We start from the raw sequence: 23984 nt of genomic DNA on the forward strand, positions 1-23984 counted from the left end.
CTGTTAATTAGATAATTAATACCATACAAAGAATTAAAAGTATACCTTTGTAGCTAGAGTTTTCCTGCCTGGCCCACAGTCAGGACAAATCTCTCTCACCTGCCAGACCCACAGCCGCTCAGACCCGACCAAGTAAACACAGACTTATATTGGTTACAAACTGTATGGCCGTGGCAGGTTTCTTGCTAACTGTTCTTACAGCTTAAATTAATCCATTTCTATAAATCTATACCTTGCCACGTGGCTTGTGGCTTACCGGTACTTTACATCTTCCTTGTCCTGATGGCGGCTGGCAGTGTCTCTCTCTCTCAGCCTTCCACTTCCCAGAATTCTTCTCCTTGTCCCGCCTATACTTCCTGCCTAGCCAATGGTCAATCAGTGATTTATTTACTGACCAATCAGCAACACACTTGACATACAGACCATCCCACAGTATACCTTAATTATGAAAAAACCCACATAATAAATAACACATAATAAAGTGCTTAAAATGCACTTTTAGAGGGACTGGAGAGATGGATCAGCAGTTCAGAACCCATATTGCTCTTGCAGAGGACCCGAGTTCAATTCTCAGCATCACACAGTGGCTCACAGCTATTTGTAACTCCAATTCCATGGCATCCCAGTGCTGCTTCTGAGATCTGCATGCTCTTGTGTCCACGTGGTACATGTACATACCCTCAGGCATACAAATAAATGTTTTTTAAATGTACCTTTAGAATATTTAAAGTGCTGACATGGACCAAGAGTTGGAATAATCTTATTTGAAGTTATGGATTTTGAGTTTAAAAAGGTATTGATCCAATTTTGTTTACATATAATATTAATGAAAATACATTTCTATTTACAGGGTAAACCAGACTTAAACACGACATTGCCAATTAGACAAACTGCATCAATTTTCAAGCAACCAGTCACCAAAGTCACAAACCACCCCAACAATAAAGTGAAGTCAGACCCACAACGGATGAACGAACAACCACGTCAGGTAAGGGGCTAATTTGTCCTTCAGTCACATTTTCCAGAAAATTCTGGTATTTTTTACCAGGCAGAATTCAAGTAAATTCTGGTTAAATTGGAATGCATTTGAAAAAAGTTTTATGTCCAGAGCTCCTATAGAGAATAACCAAAATAATATAAGACATAATAAAAATACTTTAGAAGTTAATTAAAGTGAATCTAACTAATATTATTGGCAACAGTATTATGCTTTCTGTGTTATAATATTCCCCAGTCTTGGTTGTACTAATCTTAGTTTTTTTTTTAAAGATTATTTTTCTAGGGATAGTATTTCCTAGAAAGATGAATCATGCAGCTTGTGTTGTGTTTGGTTTGAAAACATTTTCTATTATTTGGAAATTGCTTCTTTCCCCCTTTGTTTCTGATTTCTAATTTCAAGGAATCTATCCCAAACCTTTTGAAAAACAGAATTAGATACGATTTGCCAGTATGAGTACATCACTGTGAGTTCTGTTTTTGTCTAAGTTCAATACATTTTTCTCTTTCATTATTTCTTCAACTTATATCCACCAGAAAGTTTTCATAGAAAAAGGTATTATCTGAAAGGCCTCCCTGCTGCTTAACCAGGTCACACATCCAGGGATGGAGACTGTACCAAATGCTCAGCCTTCCAGGTTGTTCTACCAACTCCCTCCCTCATGTGGTCAGAAGTTAGGTGCTCCATGAGTTTCGGTCATGAATGTGGTGAGGAGGTGGAGGAGAAACACTGCATTTTCTCTCTTTTCTCTTTGCCTCCCACTTGACGGGTTAGAAACACTGATTGGCCTACAATGAATATCTTTTGCTTAAATATTTTCCATTCTATCTTTTCATTTGAATGTTTTTCACTTGTTCTTCAAGTGTTTCATCTCCAAACTTCACAAAGGACTGCACCAAATCTCTCAGACAATTGCTCTAAAAGAAACTACAGAAAGAAATTCAGTTCCCACATCCTCTGTAGTGTTTTTTCCTCTTCAGGTGAGCAAGGAAAACAGAAGATGTTTGGAGCCACATTGGATCAGCATCTTGCTATAGATGTCTCAAGATTTGAAGTTCTAAACTTGCTTTACTGTTGGTCCCCAAGAGATTCAACAGGGGCCATGTAAGTGTATCACATCAAGTATAAAAGATGCGTACCTGCATGTGCCGTTAGGTTCTTGTCAACACATAGGTTTCTGTGGGCCATTCAGCTTTCGGTGTGAGGCTTTCCCCTCTGTTTTACTACCCTGTGCAGGATAAGAACAGAACTGCTGGTGGTTCAGTTCAACATAGAAGGGATTCTGCCATCTTGAACTCTGTCTTTATCAAGCTGTTTTCTGGTTGTATTCTTTAGCAGATAAGCTATGTAGTCTTGAATATCTGTCCTTTGGCTTTTTGATGACTTAAATATTGTTTCCTTACAAAAGTTTTTATTATTTGAAAATTTCGAATGTTGGTAACTGAGTAAAATGCTTCCCAAATCCCAAAAGACAAAGGTAGAGTATAACCTCTAATGATACCATTTACATTGGAAATTGGAGTTGTCCTATTGAGAATAGGTATTAATAGATTTTATCCTTTCACACACTGTAAACCTGTGTGCTTTATTTAAAGATCAGTTGACAAATTCTGGTCATTTTAACAGTAATTTTAGTATTTACTGGACCTGCACCAAGTCACAGATTGTAAAAGCTGTGGTAACTGTATTGTGCGGGGTGTGTAGCTGTCCCTAGAGATCAGTAACCTAAAGTTTTAAAGCTGAAATGAACAGAATGGTACCTCTCATTCTTTGCTTTGTTGAACATTTTGAGTTTTCTTTCCTTTATTACGGTTTATGTAATGACTCTCAAATGAGAAGTGTCTGTCCCTTCTCCCCTGTCTGTGTCAAAGAGTTTAGCATCTTCACTCCAACACAATCTTTTGAAGGCCTGTTCTTCCTTTCAGCTAGTGGAGGCGGGTGGTGTTGTAATTATTCAGCAGGTTACTTCGGCAGACATGGCTGTTTGTCCTGTTTTCATGTAACCTGACAGTATCGTTAGGATTTTTGGATTGCACTGAGACAGTTGTCTTTCCTTCTTCATTATCTCAACCTAAGAGCTGAAGTGACATTTGAGAGCTGTGTCATCAATACAAAGCTGATAAAGAGGTCTTTTTATAATTGTGTCATCTCAAAAACTCTAGTTTAGATACAGATTGGTTAAATAAAATGATCACTCACACACACACACACACACACACACACACACTTATATCAAATGACTACTCAACCATTGTTGGGTAGATGGTTGACAGAAATATATGAAGACAAAAATAATTCTAATTTTGCTACTCATCCTTTAGATCCAGTAAAATAGGTCAGCAGTATAAATTACCCATTACTCAATTTGGCAAAGTTATTTTTATTAGACAGTGAATGAATGAGGCAAAGAGATTTATATTTCTGAGGTTTCCATAGGTGACAGATATTTTTATACTTTAAATATATCATTCTCTTCTATTAAGGTATTTAAGTTAGTGGTATGAGCATTAAATTTTAGGCCTAGAATTAGAATAAAGTTTCTATATTTTAATTTAGACTTCACTTTCAGTAGGTTTGAAGTGATAGATGAGAAGAAGAAAAACTAGCAGTCCTTCTTTATAGAACAAGCATTTTATGCCAAGGTCATTATATGACTGTCCAATATGAATTCTGTAAAGTATAAACTATGAATTTATGTGGATGACTCTTTAAAATGCTTTATCTTCAAATGTGCAAACTAGCATTTTTAAAGAATGCTTTAAAACAGAATTTAATACAAAACACAGTAGTTACCTGTGCATAAGTTAAGATGGTAAAGTAGGAATGGAATGTATTGACCCTGGTTCTAACAGGGTCAGTAACGGGTCATTTTTAGATGTAGTAATGTGTGTTTGTCGTTTCATTAGATGGAGAAGCTGGAGAGAAGGCTTATGTGAGGTGGTGACTCCTGCTGGGGTCATTACAGTGCCTTCTGTAGCTAGATCTATAAGACTCAGTCAAGTTTTTAAAAAATCTAACTGAATTGTGACTTCATTAAGGATATCTTTTCTAGTTAACTTCTTTGAATAGGTGGATAACTCACTGTTTTGAGTCTTTTTTTCTTTAATACTCTTATCTTTGATGTTCTCTTGTCTTTGTGTGTTTCTTTTATCTTTAAATTGAAGAAGTTTCATTTTTGAGTTTTTATTTCCTTTTGAAATTGTGAAATTAACAGGGCTGATGCACCTTCAGTGTTATTGATGGTCTCTGAACATTGATTGTTTTTCTCAAAGAATAGTCATGTTTTTCTGTAGGAGTTAATATTTGAAGCAAATAAAGATGTATGCTTGAATATCCTGCTTGATCTATTTTGTCTTTTGCTTTTCTAGTCCTTCTTTCCTTTAATTCCTCCTGGAAGCTAGCCAACCTTTTTTTTTAGAATGAGTTGCTTAAATTACGTTAGGAGAAACTTGCCAGCTGAAAGCGAAAATTTTAAAACCAAGTGCATTTCAAGTTGTATGTGAAGGGCTTATGAGGTGATTCAGTGTTGAGTTGTTGTAATCCAGAAAGTGGCTGTGCATTGTAGGCATTCTAGCACCTCTTATCCTTTGTAGCCTCAACAGTCACTTCTGGTACAGTCTCATCATGATGGCTTTATGCCTGAGAAACATCAGCAAGTGTAGAGCCCCTGAAGTGTATTATGTTCCTTTTCTCTTCTCCGGGCAGGAAAATTGGCTGCTTGGGCAGAGAATATGAGTTTGAAATGTTACTCTAAGGAATTCTGGGAAGATATCTGGTGCAAAGTGGTAGATAAATAGTGTAGACTGGTGCTATGGGTGGTCAAGAAGAGTGAGGCTACTGTGGCTAGGAAATTTGGGGTGAGCTTTGGAGAAGCTAGAGGACTGGAGAATTAGTAGTCATTAGAAATGAGGTGTGTGGTTTGTGTGTATCTTTACTTTTATTTATTTACTTTTGCAGCACCAGGGTACATATTCAGGGCTTTGCATGTGCTAGGCAAGTACTCAACCACTGACTGTATCAGCAACCCAGAAATACGGGTTTTAATTAGAAATAATAGAAGCTGAAAGTAGTTCATGTTGTTGATGGTTCCTTAAATGATGACCTTTAGAAGTTTAAATACCTTATTTATTGTCTATTTTCTCTATAAGAGAAAGAAAGTTGGAATAGACAAAGAAAAAATTACTCATAGTTTATTTTTACTAATGTAATCAAAATATTTTTTAACCATTTAAAATACTTTTAGTCTTTTAGTCTATTTTGAAAAGCATAATGCTGATTACACATTTGTGTGCTTTAAAAAGTTTCATGTAACACTCGACACCTTTTTGTGTTTTATTTGATATGTTCCTGTAATTTGTAAGTTAACTGTACTGTATGTTGTGCTAACAATGACACTTGCTTATGACTTCCCTAGCTACTCCCCAGTTTAAGGTAGTATCCAGAGAGTTTTTGTACATATTAAGTCTCTTCCTACATGTTACAGTGGTTCCTGGGCTAAATTCTCAGAAATGTAATTAACCTGAATTTATGATTTAATATATGTCATCAAATTGATCTCCACTGAGTTGTGACAAATTAAAAGACTATCCACCGGCAAGTTAAGCACCTCGGTTTCATTTTGTCTTCTGTGACATGTTTTTTTATAAAGGTGTTCCATTTCAAATTTATATTTATTTGAATATTGTAAAGTTGAATAGACAGGCATCTGTGTTTTCTTCTCTAAGGAGAACTCTGAGAGGATTTTGACTGTATTGTTGGTTGTTATTACCCCGAGATGAACTTAACCTTACTTCCTGTGGCAAAAGCTCATTCCTGTGACATTCTAAGAGACCTCACTCAGTCATCTGCCTCTTGAGTCAAACTGGCTTCTACCACAAAGCATTTAAATCTATTCAAATTATGTACTAAAAACATTCACTTTACTTGTATGCCCTTTGAACATTTATTCTCTTTCTTCTCTTTAGCCAAACTTTTGTATGGTGTCTGTATATTTGCAATTTACTTGTTACTTAATTTTTGTATCTCTAAAGCAAAGCTTTTATTCTTGCTCTGCCACCCAAACTGCTCTTACTAGGCTCATAAAGTTGGTTGTTAAGTTAAAAGGATAAAATATTCTTCTTAAATTACCTCCTGATCTGCTCTAGTATTAGGCACTGTTAGTATTTCTGCCTCTGATCTCCGATCCCCCCCACCCCGTGTGTGCATATGTGTGTGTCTGTTGGGGTGAGGGGGTGTTGGTCTTAGTTGGTATTTGCCTGTTTTTATTCCCTCCCTTGGGTTGGTTCTCCTGACTGTTTTAGATTGTTGGGCTCCCAGGCTATTTGATGTGAGTAACCTCCATGGATTAAACTCCCCCCCCCCCCCATGGTTTCCACCTCATATGTTAAGGATTCCCAAATCTGTATCTTTTTCCTGAGCTTCACTTGTTTGGCTCAGTCCACATGGAAGTATCATAAGCACCTGAGTCAACTTGTTAAACTCTGTCCTGTCAAACCAGCTAGTTCCTGTTTGTGCCGTGTTTCATTAAAACACCACTGTTCGGCCGGGCGGTGATGGCGCACGCCTTTAATCCCAGCACTGGGAGGCAGAGGCAGGCGGATCTCTGTGAGTTCGAGGCCAGCATGGTCTACTGAGCGAGATCCAGGAAAGGCGCAAAGCTACACAGAGAAACCCTGTCTTGGAAAAACCAAAAAAAACCAAAAAAAAACAAAAAAACACCACTGTTCACCTCTTTCTGGAAAGCCAGAAGCCTGAGTGTGTTCTGCTGCTCTTATATCTTCAACCCCGAACCATCTAGTTAGCCTTCTTACTGCCTAACTAAGTCGTCCCGCCTCACCCTAACACGCCCTTTAAAAAACATTCTTTTTAAGTTTTATTTTATCACTCTTATCACCACACACCAGGAAGCTTTCCGAAGTTCATTGCTTGTGAGTCAGTTTACAACAAAACTGAACAAGTCGATCATGTTTACAGAGAGGCTTTCAGCAGAAGTCTGCAGTACAGTGCGTGGAACACACACTCGCCCCGTGGAAAACCAAGTCTGCTGCTCATCAGCATGGAAGTTGAAGGGCTGAGATGGAAATCAGGAATTTAGGCATTTGGAGAAAGAACCCCTAGGCTTGGTGGCACACGCCTTTAATCCTAGCACCCCAGAGGCAGAGGTAGGTGGATCTCTGAGTTTAAAGCCAGTCTGGTCTACATAGTGAGTTCCAGGACAGCCAGGGCTACATAGTCTCAAAGAACAAAAACAAAATCAAGATCCACAAAATAACAACAAACAATACTGAAATACATCTGTCCACATTTACTGTTCCACTTAGTTAAAACAAACCAACAAACAAACCCACACACTAAGATGTCATGGAGAACAGAGACCAGTACTTCCTGAGACATGGAGTAGAGATGTTGCAGGCCATTACTCACTGTTGGCTGTGGTTCTGAGTGATGCTAAACCAACAGGAAGTGCTCCCTTCTTTATTCCTACATTACATAGTTACTGTTCCATCTTGCCTCTGCTTCCTGTCTTATTCCTTCAGTTCATGAAAGATCAGAGAAACAAAGCACCCAGCTGCCAGATATCTGGCTCCGGGTTTTTATTATTAAGACCAACTAGAATTTCCTCTACAGTCAAGGTTTTTTGTTTTTTGTTTTTGTTTTTGCTGTGATAAAACACCATGACCAAAAGTAACTTGGGGAGGAAAGGGTGTGTATATTTCAGCTTACACTTCCACATCACGGTCAGTCATGAAGGAAGTCAAGGCAATAACCTGGAGGCAGGAGCTGATGGAGAGGCCATGGAGGAGTGCTGCTTACTGGCTTGCTCTTCATGGCTTGCTCAGCTTGACTTCTTATAGAACCCAGGACCATCCGCCCAGGGATGGCAGTACTCACAGGGAGCTGGACCTTCCCACATCAGCCATTAATCAAGAAAATGCTCGACAGACTTGCTCATAGCCCAGCCTTATGGAGGCACTTTCTCAATTGAGAGTCCTTCTTCCCAAATGACTCTAGCTTGGTCAAGATAAAACACCGGCCAGGAGAAGTTCTTCTGTCGTGAAGATGTGAAAGTCTTCTGCTCAAACCCTGAGGCTGCATTTCAGTTTTCAGGGTCAGTTTAAACACCTTAACATGACTTAATCTATGCCCCCTCTGTCTTTTGAGACAAACTGGCCTGGGACTTATGATATCAGATGGCTTTAAACTTCTGGTCCTCTTGTCTCCACCTCATGATGATAGGTGTGAATCCCATGCTTGTTACTGGGATTGAACCCAGGGTCTCAGGCATGCTAGTGAAGTGTTCTACCAATTGATCTATATCCCCAGCCCCCAAACCACTGTTTACTTTTTATTTGGGGAGACATGCTCCGTGGGATTGTTTGGGGGTCAGAGGATGGCTTGCAGGAGGAGGCTCTCCTTCCACAGTTAAGGTTCCATGGGTTGAACTCGGGCCCTTGGGTTTGATGGCAGATGCCTTTACCTGCTGTGCCGTCTCCCCAAAGCTCTTCTTGATCTTCTTTTCCTTCACCTCTCTGGCCTTTCTTCTTTTGTCCTACACTCAGATAACACTGAAAACTTGGTTGCCAACTTTGTGAGTGTTCAATTAAAAAAACAAAAGTAGAGGAATATGGGGAGAGCATTCTAGTCAGAGCTCTTCATCCAGCTATGTGCATGGTGGAAGGATTGACTTAGGGCTTCAAGATCATTGTGGAAGTTGTGATAGGAAGGTAGAACATAACTGATAAAGCCATGAGAGAATTGATAAGATTTGTTGACTGATGAGCTGCTTCTGTGTGGAGTCTTCAAAAGAGCTGAGAGATTAAAGCTACCTTTAGGAATATGGAAATACTAAGGGATGGCTCAGTATTTTTAATAAATAACAAAATATAAAGCTGAATATTGGAGTATTAATAACCCTCATAATCACTGGGGGTCTGGATAGTAAAAGATGATGGTTGAAACTCAAGAGGAAAAGCCAGTTTTGCAATATTAACTTACCTTTCTTTATGGAGACAAGAGTTGCAGTTGAAACATTTTATGTAAATTAAAATGAAGGTATTCATAACTTCCTCACTCACCGCTTACTGTTTATTTTCCCAGTCCCTTATAAGACATGATGACTTATGTGAGGGTGTCCAAGATTGTTCTTCCCAGTGTTGGGGAGTGAACTTCAGGGCTTTGCACTTGCCAGGTAAGTGCCCCACCACTGAGCAAAATTCCTAACTCCAAGCTGTGATTACATTAACAAAAGTCTCTAAATGACTGAAATATAGATTAAAAAATTAGAAATGCCAAAATGTTTCACATCAAGAGCTACTGCGGCTTGTTGTCTCTTATTCCGGTTCCCAGGAGCCTTTGTTTTTAGTTCCTGGCCTTCCCTTTATAGTTACCTCTGTGTTTAAAAATAAAGCACTTCACAGGCTGCACCTTCACAGTTGGTTCTTGGTGCTATTGTTTGAGCTTCTCCAGTGGTAGATGGACGAAGTTTCCTCTCTCTGCTGCTGTGCTCCCAACATGGCTGGATCACAGTTGTAGGGAAATGGTTGAATTCATAGTCATGTTTACCTTCTTAGGACCGAACACATTCCGAGGTGGGGCAAGGCATGTAGTTCTTGTTTGTGACCTTCACAGTAGTAGGCAGCCCTGTCTACGTAATTGTAGTCTTCGGAACTTCTGCCACATGCCTGTCCGCAGCGTTGTCTCTTTCTGGTTGGCTTTGTTTGGAGTTGTCTTTGCTCCTGTTGCAGCTGCCTTAGTCCCTGGCATTTGCTGTGCAGCTGGAGCCCTGGGCTTTCTTCTGCTGAGCTCGGTGCTGAGTTGTTTCTGCATTTCCATCTTTATCTTTGGATGCTCCTCCAGTTTGTAATCAAGCCTCTAGAAACTTGCTAGGAAAATATGATGGGAGATGAAGTTTTTGAAAACTTGCATATTAGAAATGACTTTATTATATTCGGACACACTCATTTTTTTCTGCTGATGGGAGCCTAGATTGAAAAAAAAAATTTCCTCAGCATTCTAAGGGCTTTGCCTTGTAATCCTCTCGCTTCAGGATTTCTGGTGGAGAGGCCAGCACATGCTTTCATAGCTTGCTTGCTCTTCTGACTTTTTATATATGATTTTAAGGAATTTATTCGAAAAGTAAGTATACATATATATACTTAAGCATGTATTTTATGTGAAAGATGGAGGGACAGAGATAGGCAGGCATGGCGGTGCATGCCTGTAATTCTAGCACTCAGGAGGCTAATGCAGGAGTATAGAGAATCTAAGGCCAGTTTGGGCTGTGTAAAAAGACTCCCTATCTCAAAAGCAAAACAAAGAAGAAATCCCTGTGTGTTTCTCAGGTCTTTTCATTTGATCTGGGTCTGCGTAGGAGACATAGGTGATTCCTGCCCTTTGTTGGGGAACATTTCTTTAATCTTTTTTTTCAGAATTTCCTTCTCTCTTAAATCCCTCATGTTTTTATCTTTCTATGTGTAAGTTGGCTTCTTAGAATTTACCTGTAATTTGCCTATGATTTTGCTTGTATATTCTTCATTTTGTTGTTCCTTTATTTTGTGAACTATTCTCTTGACTTTTAATTTCTAACTCTTCATAGCTTATATTTTGATGATCATGTTTTTGATTTTGAGTGGCCTTTTTGTTGTTACGATTATTTGCTCTTCTTTTTCCATGGATAGAATCTTCACTCCTAACTTGGTTAGCATATTAATTATAAGGATGCTTTCATTTGTTTGATGCTATTTTTTTTCCGTATTGGCTTGTTTTTGTTTGTTCATCTTAGATTCTGTCTTTTTCCTTTTTTTAAACTGGTGACTCTTACTTTGTTTCAAATGAATGCTCTAGTATGGTTTTTAATTTTGGGGTTAGACCCAGAATAGCTACTGGGTCATAGAGTATATGTTCAGCTGTAGAAGATGACACTGAACGGTTTTCTCAGTGGTTGTCCATACCCACATGTCCATCAAAAATGTGAAGTTCACATCAAGTCCTTGTTGACACTCAGTGTTGTTAGTCCTTGGAATTGTAAACATTTCAGTGTGTACTCAGTGGTACTAATGTACGTGCATTTTCTTAGTAAGTAGTGGCCCTAATAACCAGTTTTGTGATTTGGCCATGTGGATAATCCCTTCTGATATAGTACCGCTTCAAGGCTTCGAATTTGTTTATTACTTTATTCTTTGTGTGAGTATCATGCCATAGCTAGCTGTGGGGGTCAAAGGACAGTTTGCCAGAGTCAGATCTCTATTTCCATTGTGTAGGTTTAAGAATTGAACTAAGGCCATTATTGGCTTGGCAGCAAGTTCTTTTACCCACTGAACCATCTCATTGACACCTCTGCAAGTTTTTATTCATTATTATAATGGATGTTTTTTTTTCTCATTGATTAAAAGAATTCTTTATGTATGTTTGGATATAAATCCTAATATTTGCTTCAAGTTTGTAGATGACCTTTTCACTCTTTTAAGATTGTCTTTTGAGAAATATGTGCTCATAGCTTTAAGGAAGTTGGGAGGTGGCTGAGACTTGAACAGAGACCTGTGTGCCTATGATACCCTCCCTATCTTTTGACCTGGTAGCAGTTACACAGTGTATTTGTTAAATCTCAACCACTTCTTTTTCTTCTTACCTGTTGGCTTACTTGAAGGTTATCAACGTAATCCTTTGGGTTATCTTCTGAAAGCTTGCTGTACGTTTAGATCTACACCACCAAGAGTTGACCTTTGATGGAAGGTGGATTTACCTCTCACATAAGGACATCCAACTGATACAGCACTATCTCTTTAAAAAAATATTTTTCCATTGCACTGCTTTGTCATTGATGAAATGCTTACGTAGATGAAAGGCAGATTTGGACTTCCTTCTGTATTCATCATGCCTAGCATTTTTTCGTGTGGCTCTAAATCAGGTCTTTGTGCTTACCAGGCAAGCGCTTTACTGACTGAGCTATCTCCCCAGCCCCATGGATTCCTTTGTTCTGTTCTTTTGATCTGTTTGTACAGATGGATCTATTTTGGGGCTATCTGCTCTATTGTGCTGCTTTGTCTGTTCCTTCCTGATGCTGCAGTACTGTAATTACCAGCTTCACAAAACCTCTTGATAGATGGTAGTGCAAGTTTTGGAGGTTTGCTATTCTGGTTCAAGACAGTCCTTACATATCTTTCTTCCTTCTGCCTTTCTTTTCTTTCCTCCTGTGTTATGGATTAAACCCAGTGGGAGTAGCATCGGAGAAATGTCAGCACTGTGGATGGTGGTCTCATTTCATAGACATCTTAGGATGATGTTAGTCCTTCAGACATTTGGTGACTATATTGTGCTGTGTGTAGATTAGAGAGGAGTAATAGCAGTATTTAGAGAAACCACTGTAGCAGGTAGTTACTCTTCCTTCATCCTCATCAACCCTGCATGTCCCTTTATGTTTGTTCCTTGATCTTTTTTAGACCGAACTGTTGGTATTTATTTAGCCTTAACATGAGATCACATTATGCTTTTGCAGCCACATGAATCAAGCTTTACCTTGTTTCTCATCTAGTCCTGTCTTCACAGGACACCATGAGAAAATATAGAGTGGTTTATGTTTGTCCTTTAATCTCTGCACGTCATGGTATTTAAGTTATCTTATCTGGCCATAACCAGACAGCTCAGATGTTAAATGGAACTGATCTTAAATAGAGCAGTTTAAACATTGGACAGTGAATTCCTTTTAGGCAGAAACATCATTTGCCTATATAATTGTAACCTAGTGTCTTATGTATTTAACTTTTCACAAGTTGGTGGATGTAAAGTGCACATTTTCTGGGTTTTGCTTTAGTCTATAAGTATGTGACAAGATATTTTTATTTCTTTTTTTTCTCCCTCCTTTATTTTGTTGGATGGAATTTGGGGCCAAACCCAGAGCTTTGTAAATTCAAGGGAAGCATTCTGCCATTGAACTACATTTACAGTCCTGGAGAGTACTCTACCACTGAGCATCATTCCTAGTCCCAAGATCCTTAATTCTCTGATTAGATCCAGTAAATACCTTATGAAATGAATATGAATTCATTGAATTTTTGTAAGGCTAACATTATAAAAAAATTCTGAGCAATTTGCTAAAAATTTATGTTATCAAAGAACTTCCTCATAGTTTTTTAATGTTTTGCTAACCTGTGATAGAAGTGACCATTATTAGTGTTTGTAGTCTTCTAGTGAAAATACATCTAAGAGAGAATTTCCCTAAGCTAAAACATGTGTTTAGTGCTGGGTCAGGATTAAGACATTTAGCTGTCAAACTAGCCCTCTTCCTATCATCCCGCCTTCCTTTGATTGACAGTAACCCATGGATAGTTGCATGCCAGCTGTGCTCTGACTTCTGTGCTGTGTTGCATGTTGCCATGTGAGCAACTATGTGGTACTGTCACATTCTTGACCAAGTTGAAGATTGCAGGTTAAAACTATTAAAAAGTGAGATTTTAAGGGAACTTGTTTCTGTTGGATAAAGTATTCTCACTTTTCTCCTTCCATACTTTGAAAGTTATATCATTTCCTATGGATTTGTCCTTTTCTCTTTGGTACTGAGTATTAGGTGTTTTAATATGCTGCTTAACAGTAATAGAAAATACTGGAGCAGACAGAGAACCATCCTAAAGGCAGACAGACCTTCCTAAGTCCCCTGACTGCAAGTACAGGTGACAGTGGAGTTGGGCAGAGGGATCTTGAGACAAGAATTGGATTTGGAATTAGAAGGTGCTGTGACTGTAAGCAAAGTCATTGCTAATATGATAGGTTGAGGTGGAGTCTGGTAGTTAGTTAGAAGGAAAAGAAAGAATGGCAGGTCAGGAAGTCAGACGGCCTTCTCTTCTGGGAGTAAAGAGGTGGTTTGAGAGAGATGCAGCATGAACAAGGACGTGTTTTAGGTGGGCAGAGTTCAAATGAACTTGTACTTTTAAAGGAAGAAACCCAAGGAGAGGAAGGGAAATGATAGCAAATGTGGGAAGTGGGTAGGGCAGCCCAGGAGGAGGCAGAAGAGATACACAGGAGCCTGAGCGTGGAGCAGGCTCAGCAAGGCAGCAGGGCACTGGTTTCTCTGATAGGTGGGCGGAGGACTTGGCAGAGGCTCAGTGCCTGGTTCTTCTAGTCAGCGGTGGGATCAAGTCTCATGGCCACTCGGTTCAGGTGCTACTTTGTAGCTTATGGTGTTGAAAATAAACAGAAAGAGGTAGAGTTTCGAGATAGTTTTAGAAGACTTTTGCTTAGTTTCACTCCTGAACTTGAGCACATTTCCCAGTGTTCAGTTAATTTTTATTCCAATGGAGGCTGTATTGCAAAAGGGGAAATGCATTTCAAGATGATTTATGAGTCAAGATACATTTTCCTCTTCTGCATTGCTGGGTGTGAGGAGGTGTGTTTGCTATGGGTTTTTAGCTAGATCTGAGGCTACTGATAGCTGCACACAGGATTCACATAAAGCAGCATGTTCAAGACCAGCTTGTCGGTTTTGCTCTATTACTGTGTCTGTATTTGAACATCAGAAGTCACTTTAGTAGGAGTCTCGCCTTCCACAAGAGTCTGCGTCAGATTGCTGCGCTAGCATGTTCTGTGGTGCTGTGGATATGAGAGCTCCTTCTAAAATCTGTGCATGTGTTTACATTCTGATGCATGTGTCTTGTCTTTAAATGTTTCAGACATTTGGAACTCCACATCTTCCAAAATAAACAAACTTAGAATGGTTCTAGTATCACAGAATATTCCACAGAGCATGACTTAATCCAGTGTGTTTGAATTATTAATAATTAATAATTGCTGTTTGTAGCCATGTATGTTGTCAGAAATTGACTGAATTTCAACTTTTTAAAATATTTTTATTAATTTTTTTCATACAATATATTTTGATCATATCTTCCCCTCCTCAAACTCCCCTCAGACCCTCCCCACCTCCCCACCAACCTAACATTATGCTCTTCCTCTCTCTCTTTCCAAACAAACAAACAAACAAACAAACCAGGAAACAAAAACAAACACAAAAAAATCCACAAGAAACATGAAAAAGAAATCCAAACAAATGAGCAAAAGACCAATAAGACAAAAACTGCCAAAACAAAGCAAAATAAAACGAGAAGTCCACCAGAAACACCATTGAGTTTGCTTGTCACTGTGGTCCTGTGTCATCTCACTCACGCGGACTGACTCCCTGACCACTGTAGTTCTGTCATCTCACTCACGCGGACTGACTCCCTGACCACTGTGGTTCTGTGTTATCTCACTCACGCTGACTGACCCCCTGATCACTGTCGTCCTGTGTCATCTCACTCACGCGGACTGACCCCCTGATCACTGTGGTTCTGTGTCATCTCACTCACGCAGACTGACCCCCTGATCACTGTGGTTCTGTGTCATCTCACTCATGCGGACTGACTCCCTGATCACTGTCGTCCTGTGTCATCTCACTCACGCGGACTGACCCCCTGATCACTGTGGTTCTGTGTCATCTCACTCACGCAGACTGACCCCCTGATCACTGTGGTTCTGTGTCATCTCACTCATGCGGACTGACTCCCTGATCACTGTCGTCCTGTGTCATCTCACTCACGCGGACTGACCCCCTGGTCACTGTGGTTCTGTGTCATCTCACTCACGCGGACTGATCCCCTGATCACTGTGGTTCTGTGTCATCTCACTCACTCGGACTGACCCCCTGGTCACTGTCGTCCTGTGTCATCTCACTCACGCGGACTGACTCCCTGGTCACTGTCGTCCTGTGTCATCTCACTCATGCGGACTGACTCCCTGGTCACTGTCGTCCTGTGTCATCTCACTCAACGCTGACTGACTCCCCGATCATTGCCTTTTTATCAGGCAGTACACAAAGGTGTAGCTGGCCCTGGTGCTTAGGTGGGTCTGACAGATCCAGAAAGGGTGAGATGGAGCAGGGATCCCATCCGAGTAGAGGGCATATGCTGCTCTAGCTGTCTGTTCTGAGGTCTGGGTCCCCTAGTGTAAATGCCCTGCCTTTCTGTCCTCTCTCTGCACTGGAACTTTCCATCCTAAACCAGTTTGTTTCCCCCTCTTCCTCTCTGACACCCTGGGGTGCCTGGCAAGGTTCTGACAGTTTTTGGGTTGTTGGAAATGGGATGGTGTCCCAGGCATCCAGAGGCTGCTAACAATGCACTGGAATTGTCAGAAAGCTGGACTGGGAAACCCTGCTTTAGATGCTTGTGGCTAGGGAGGGCCTCACTTTTCAAACTTGTTGATGACTTCAGCACAGGAACTGTCTGCTCCCTGTTTCTCTCCTGCCTGCCATTCTGGACACAAGCTCAGCTCTCCTGAGGTTTCTCTGAGAGTTTACCATCACTACAGTGTAGAAATAGACAGACTAAAAATAACAAGAAATTACAGTTTGGAGTTCTCTTAACTAAAAGCTGCCTATGCCGCTGGACTTGAGGTAGAACAGGCTCTTGAGCTCCTGGAGGCTTCAGTTTGTCCAGACAACTGATAGACTGCTAGGTGAGTCTTAGAAGGTCACAGTAACTTTCACTGCCTGTGCTGCAATAATCAAGAAGTTTGCAAAGCAAAGCCATCCTCAGCCACAAGTGTCTAAAGCAGGGCTTCCCAACTGCTCAGACAGTTACCGTGGAGCTTTAGCAGCGTGGCTGGTCTGTACGCTTTGGGACCTATGGCACCGTCCCATTTCCAGCAGCCCCCAAATGTCTTTGCCCAACTCATGTACCCTAGGCTTTCCCCTTCCTACTCACATGGCTCCGCTGTGCAGAGCCATGGCAATGGCCCCTTTCACTGTCCTTCCATTGTGGCACTACAGGGAGGAAAACTCCATGGGTCATTTTAACAGAAATTGGGGATGGGGAGCTTTTGCTGTGTAGGTCCAAACAGAATGATTTTCTGTTGTCTTTTTGGAAATTTTGCAGGCTGAAATTATGTTGCAGCGTGTCCCGAAGTGCTGCTGCCCAGCACAGATTCACGCTTTCTCTTCCCGTTCTATCCACTGCTGCCCTGTACCATTAACTACCAAGCTTTGTGTGCAGCTGCAGAGGCCATGTGTTTGGAAGAGCTCCTTATTAGAAGGAAGAGCCCTGTGCCTGGTTTGAGGTTGTGCTCTTAGTGCTTTGGAATTCTTAGTCCTTTTTAAATAAGGGGCTCCATGTTTTCATTTCCCAGTAGCCTTGCAAATTAGGTAGTGGATACTGCTTCCCAAGTATTCCCACCAACACTGAGCCTAGTTGGGAGGCAGTCAGCTTGACTGAGAGGGAAGGGAAGAAGAATTTAAAGATGCTTGAAGTATCAAGAAGTCCCCAGTAGAACTATTGGAAGAGAAGGACAGATTCTTATGAATGTGCTCAGTCTCAATTTTCAGTGCCCTTCAAAACTGATTTTTGTCTTGTTTCTTTCTACCTTCTAATTTTTATTAAAATGACAAACTTAATTTTTGATCCAGGCATACTAGTTAATTTTTGCTATCAGGCATACTGGTCAACTGGTAGTTTCTGTCTTGGATTTGTTCAGGTGTTTAGAAAATTGCATTCAGTTGCTATAACCATTTGAGGTTGTTTTTATTGTTACATTTCATAGGGAAGGAAACAGATACTTATAGCGGGATAGCTGCTTAATTTATGAAGTAATTGACAAACCAAGGCTTAGACTATAGGTTGGTCTGAGTCTAAGGCCCGCTTCTCCTCACTCTGCCATTCAAAGTTAGATATTTGTATCTTCCCAAGTTGACTGTCAAGATGAGGTCCTGAGTAACTATGGAAGGCATTTTTATGCCAAGTGAATTTTTTTTTTCTTTTGAGACAGGGTTTCTCTGTGTAGCTTTGTGCCTTTTCTGGAACTCGCTTTGTAGACCAGGCTGGCCTCGAACTCACAGAGATCCGCCAGGCTCTGCCTTCCGAGTGCTGGGATTAAAGGCGTGCGCCACCACCGCCCAGCCCAAGTGAATTTTTTAACACTAAATAGATAAACACTGATACTTTCCAAATTGTATATACTTATAGATATAAATAGTGATGATATGTTTGGTACAGATTCCTTCTGCCATGGTTATGAGAAATAGGTGTTGGTATAGGTAATCTAGAACAGTATTCCTACAAAATAAAATTGGAAACTCTCAGCTACATGTTCGTAGTGAGACACCCTTTCTTCCCACTTGCTGTATGAAATACTTACTCATATATATTATCAGCATCATGTTCCTGGAAATGTTTTCTTAGAGGGAGAGTCTTATTTTGAAATCTCCATCCTCTGAAAATTTTGTTGATTTAGATGATTGGCATTTATAGATGGGCCTAAGAAAGTTTCTTTGCAGAGACTATACATATACTTTAAAAATCATGTGACCTAGTCCAAGAACAGTTTGCTGTCTCCCTAAGACTCTCCACAAGTTTTAGCTAAAAGCCTTACTCACCCGGCCTCTTTATTCTGCATAAAGAGAAGGCAGACATCAGACATGACTTGCAGAGTGTTTGCCTGGAGGTTCCTTAAGTGGATCCTGAACTTGAAGTGGTTTCAGACTAACTCATTTTAGCTTTCTTAACAGGTATAAATCTGTCATCCATCTTGGAAGTCACATTGAGGAATCCAAGGCTGTGTGGTCCAGTGGAGGGCAGACACTGAGTGCTCTTCCTGCTCTTGTCTGGAGCAGGTCTACTTAGATTTCCTGACCTGGGTGTAGTTCTAGATGAATTGCATACTCCTTGTCCAGGCCCGAGAAGCCTCAGGTTCTTATCTATAAACGGTGCAGCAAAAGGTGACTAAATTCCTGTAATAATGCATTTACCAGAGGGCTGGACTTCTGGGTCTCTAAATGGTGGTTGTCACCTGTCGCTGTTGCCCTTGTGCCCCTGAGGTCCTGTGACTGAGTGTAGCTGTGCTGCACAGCTAAACTTTGGGCGAGCCCTTTCTTTATACCTAAACAGTCAGTAAATGTTTGACTACTTTAACACATCTTCCTACAGTGAAATCAAATGGGAGGAGACTACTGTTGTCCTCTAGACTCTGGGGTGAAGAGGCTGATTCGAGCTTTCTATCCTCAGGCATAGTTGGTGCAGTTGTGGTGTTGACAGTACACCACCCCTCTGTGGATGCTGCCATTCTCTCACCACAACATAAACTAGGCTTCTTCTGCTCACATCAGAATCACCTAAGATTCTTAGGAAAACAACCACAACAATACCAAAACCAACAATTAACTGCTGAAACCCAGCCCTGTAGAGCAGAGTTTCTGAGAGTCAGGCTGTGGGATATACATTTAAAATAACCTGCTTTGGCTGCTCTGTGTAAAACAACTAAGGAATGATGGTTACTGCTTAAGCTACTTCTTTGGGTAGGCATTGCTTTTCATTTCTGTTTGCCTGTAGAACATGCCTGTACATTTCCCCCATTCTCTAATGATGAGATTAATGTTGTGTTGCCATTATTACAGTCGCAGTGGTCTCCCTGGCTTTGTTTATTTTCACTAAACAGAGCTCCTTAGCCAGTACATGAACACCCAGTACCTACCAAATACTGTGCATTGGATGGATGCTCAAAGAATACTTACTGAGCTGGGATTGATTCTCTGATATCCTTTCCCTGTGAACCACCCCTTTCTGTGCTGCAGCCTGCACAGCTTTGGGATTGACCTGACGGCAACCAGGAATGAAGACGTAATAGACACACTTATGGGAAAGCTGGGATGGGGGTTGGTATGCTCTGATGGAGTGTATGGAGCCTACCAGCCGCCAGAAATTCAGTGTGTTTATCATATTCATCTGAGTGAGGAGATGGGTGAGTTAATCTTGGTAGTGGGGAGGTCTCTGTAGGGAAGCAGTCTCAGGCTGCAGTCATCTCAGAGGATGAAGCCCTGGTTGATACTTTCTGCACACACTGTCAACACTGGTACCAGGACCAGTGGAAGGCCTTTCCATTCCCCAAGCCTGCCCTGGGGAAGGCCTTGACATTCCCCGAGCCTGCCCTAGGGAAGGCCTTGGCATTCTTACGGATCTGAGGTTTTGACATGGCCATGCTCATGCCAACAGTACTCATCCAGTCATGACTTACCGGCTTCTCATAAATCTGACTTTCTCAAAGAGTGTAAATCTGTTCAGAGTATGAGTTAATGCTCTCAGGGTGGTGGATGGGTATAATGATAAACGTTTTAGCAGCTCAGTTTCTGGAGCTCCAGAATTGTGTGTAGTTTTGATTCCTGTTTCTTCCTCATCTTCATGATGCTCTTCTAAAGACAAGCTAATACAGCCCTCAAAGCCCAAGTGAAACTTTAGCAGTTCAAAAGCAAAGATGTTACAGTTGTGTTTGGGATTAGTTTTACTTTCAGTAAACATATTTGGTGGCTGGTCTCATGAAAGAAATGGCTTTTGTGACACACCATCCTGTTTGTCCCTTTGGGAAGCCAGGGTAGATAAAGTGCAGGCAGCTGTGCCCAACTAATGCCCTAATATCCGTGTTAAGTCAAGACCTGAGAGAAGAAGGCTCAGTGAGGCAGGGGCCTTGTAGTGACCAGGATGCTTCTTCAGCATGGCCCATTGCTGACCTTTTCGGTGCTTAGTGCTTACAAGTGATGTTTAATCCCATCCGATATTTTTGCCACAGTCAGGTGGTTTATTTGAAAGGCCATTGCTGAGACCATGGGCAATAGAAAGTGATGTTCACTTGGGAGCTGTCTGATTTTTTTTAGTATTCTGGAGTATGACAAGAAGATCTTAGAGGCACTCAGCGATTTCGTTGGTAAAGATTAGAAAGGTACTTAATAGCTGAAGGTTGAAGGTGATAGTGCGTTGATTTTGTGACTTGATTCAATTATTAAATCAATGTTTCTCTTAAGTATTATATTTATTGATCATTTGGTGTCAGAGCAAGCAGCAAGACTAAGTTGAGAAAATCATTGAATTAGGCAGGTAAAATCAGATTTTCATGTTAGAATTGATGACAATGGTAGTGTTTACAAAATATACCGAGAGAGTCTAGGTAGCCATGGTAAAATGGGGACTCCTCTAATAGTTTTGTTAACTTGAAACAGTCCAGGATCACTGGGGAAGAGAGTCTCCAAGAGTTATCTAAGTCCAGTTGTCTAGATCATTTTTGTGTACATATCTATGGAAGATTGCCTTGATTATGTGCATTGATGTGTGATGTAGCTCTCTGTCAGCAGTACTATTCCTTTGGATTCAGGGTTCTGAAATACAGTAAGAGTGGAGAAAGGAGGCTAAATCCTAGAGGTAGGCATGCAGTCATTCTCTCTGTGTTCTTCATTGTGGGTGTGACTAATGCTTCAAGTTTCTGCCTTGACTCTCCCTGACATGAAGGACAGTAACTTGGAATTGTAGGCTAAATAAATCATCTCTCTCTTCAAGTTGCTTTTGTCAGGGTATTTTATCACAGCCCAGAAAGGAAACTAGGCCACCTTACAGATTTGGAAGGACCTGCAATGTCAATATTGCTATTGTTGAACAGAGATTGACTGAGGAAAACTCCAGATGAACATTGTCTAATCCTAGTAAACATCTGAACTTCATGAAGACCTTGAGAAACATTTAGGCCAGCTGTTCTCAACCTGTGGGTTGTGACCCCTTTGTGGTCACATATTGTGTGCTGCATATCAGATGTCCTGCATAGCAGATATTTGTATTATGATTAATAACAGTAGCAAAATTACAGTTATTAAGTACCAACAAAAATAATTTTATGGTTGGAGGTCACCACAACTTGTTGAACTGTATTAGAGGGTTGCAGCATTAGGAAGGTTGACTGAGGCAAAAGAAGACTTTTCCCTCCTTACTCTCCCCAAGGAGTGTGAGTTATAAACTGACTGAGGATAGTGAAAATAGATCACAGAGTTTGGGGAGCTGCCTTCAGCAGTATTATAACTTGGTAAAAACAAGAGCCATGTACCCATGTTTTAATCCAATATTTTTCTTGATTTTCTTCTGACTTTTTGTATAATTTTCCCTCTGATTGATAAAAAGTTCAAAATAAAATGTAGTAAGTTCAAAATTATCTTTTGGTATCTGGAACTAGAATTTTAGGTATAAAATATTGACAATCATAACCACTCATAATTTCCATACTTTTATTTTTTGGTACTCTTGTTTTATTTTTACAAATTAAGTTGTCGAGGCATTTCTTCCTCATGAGATTGGTTCTAGGACCATCTACTGACATCCAGGTCCATAAGCTGCTCAAGTCTTCTGTGTCCATGGCCGTGTTATACCATGTAAGATGGTGTAATGCCAGCACATTAGCCTTGCACATTTCCTCTATCCTTTAGCTTGTACCTAAGTTACTTCTAACAGCTAATGTGATGTGAATGCTGAGTAAATTGTTATTATATTTTAGTGTTTAGAGAATAATTTCAAAAAGTTTGCACATGTCTAGTACATAGGCAGTTTTCTGTAGTGAGTTGACCAGTGAATATGAACTGGCAAAATAGTAGGATAACTGTGTGTATGTACATACGTATGTAACATACACGTACATATCTTTGGGATCTACACATGTATTTTTATGTGTGTGTTTATACATGTGTATGTGTGCGCCAGGGGACAACCTCCGCTGTTAACCTCATGAATGCCATCCCCCCCCTTTGAGACAGATTCTCTTAATGGCCTGTCTCACCAATCGGGCTGAGCTGGCTGGCTTGACAGCAAGCCCCAGGGATCTGCCTCTCCTTCTCCAGTGCTGGGATTACAGTCCTGTGCCACCATGCTTGGAATTTTCACTTGGATTCTGGAGATGGGACTCAGGTCCTCATTATTGCAAGACAAACACTTTACTGACAGTTGTCTTCCCAGCTCTAAATTCTGCATATATTAATGAGAAATTAACTGGATTTTATTTCCTTTAATTATTTAAAATAATAGCTGTGGTATTCCAAACAAAGATAACATTTTCATACCAAGGAGTAAATAGAATGCAGAAAGGATTTCTCGGGACGGTTATGATAATCATCATACTTTCACTGAACTCTGATTAATATACTTCCATCTTCCTAGTATTGACTGACTGCTTAATTGGCTACATTTTCTATTTCTACTGAGAATATTACTTGTAGAAAGATGTAAGACCCGTAACTATATAACTATACAAAAGGTCTGTAAGGCACTTTGTTGGAGGTTACTCTTGGTGCCCGTTTTGAGGTTATTATAAACACAACATAATATTATTCTGCCGTAATGAGATTTATATTACCATATCTTCTCATTTGTCTGATGGGTGCTTATCTGATGACTTTACATATTAAGCTCCCCAAGGCCCCCAAAGTAGCCAGATCTTGCTCAAAGTAAATATAGTAAGTTTTATGATTGCTGTATGATAGGTACTTGACGCATATTACCTTACTTACTCTCCACAGTAATCTTGTGTCATAGCCATTGCTTCCGTATCTGTAAAATGGAATTAAAGCGTTTGAAGAAGTAAAACATGGCCAAGGAAGGAAGAGAGTCCTATAGAATTCCTTGTTTTTTCCCATGTCTGCAGTAAATATGATGGGGGTTTAAAAAGAAGCAGGATAAGGACCATTGTTGATTATGCATCCACAAGACATGCATAGTGTGTGTTAGGAACTCAGAACATGCTGCATGGATGGACACATTCAGTGAGACATAAGAGTAAAATCCGAACAGTCTATAGAGTAAAACTATGCTGTTGTGTTTGAAAAGATATTGTCTACCCCAGTAGCTCCCTGGGGCAGGGAGAGCCTTTAGTGCTCACTAACACCAGAACAGTAATCTGGGGCCACTGGGTGGTTGAGTGACCCAGGGACCTGTGTAACAGGGAGAAAACGATTCATGACTGGTATGAAGATGTTTTGCAAAAATTTCTATCAATAATAAGTATAGTATTTACTCCCCTAAATTGTACTGAAAGGCTAACCATATAAATGTCTTAAAAAAATCATGTTTCCACAAAGATATTGGATATTATTGTTTTTTTTCTCTGATAAATTTTAACACTGGCATTTTGTGCTAAATGAATTTTTAAAAATTCAAATTATTACATTATTTTG

At 40.3% G+C, this 23984-nt stretch overlaps 1 protein-coding gene across 1 annotated transcript in view; it reads left to right on the forward strand.

The window, feature by feature from the left end:
- Positions 1 to 23984, forward strand: part of Mbd2 (methyl-CpG binding domain protein 2) — a 58241-nt gene that overhangs the window by 27358 nt on the left and 6899 nt on the right. The window contains exon 3 of the mRNA XM_059246097.1: positions 851 to 988. Within this exon, the coding sequence (XP_059102080.1) occupies positions 851 to 988 (138 nt within the window). The remainder of the gene's footprint in view (positions 1 to 850; positions 989 to 23984) is intronic.

Source organism: Peromyscus eremicus, chromosome 19 (assembly GCF_949786415.1).
Source record: "Peromyscus eremicus chromosome 19, PerEre_H2_v1, whole genome shotgun sequence".
Lineage (NCBI taxonomy): Eukaryota > Metazoa > Chordata > Mammalia > Rodentia > Cricetidae > Peromyscus > Peromyscus eremicus.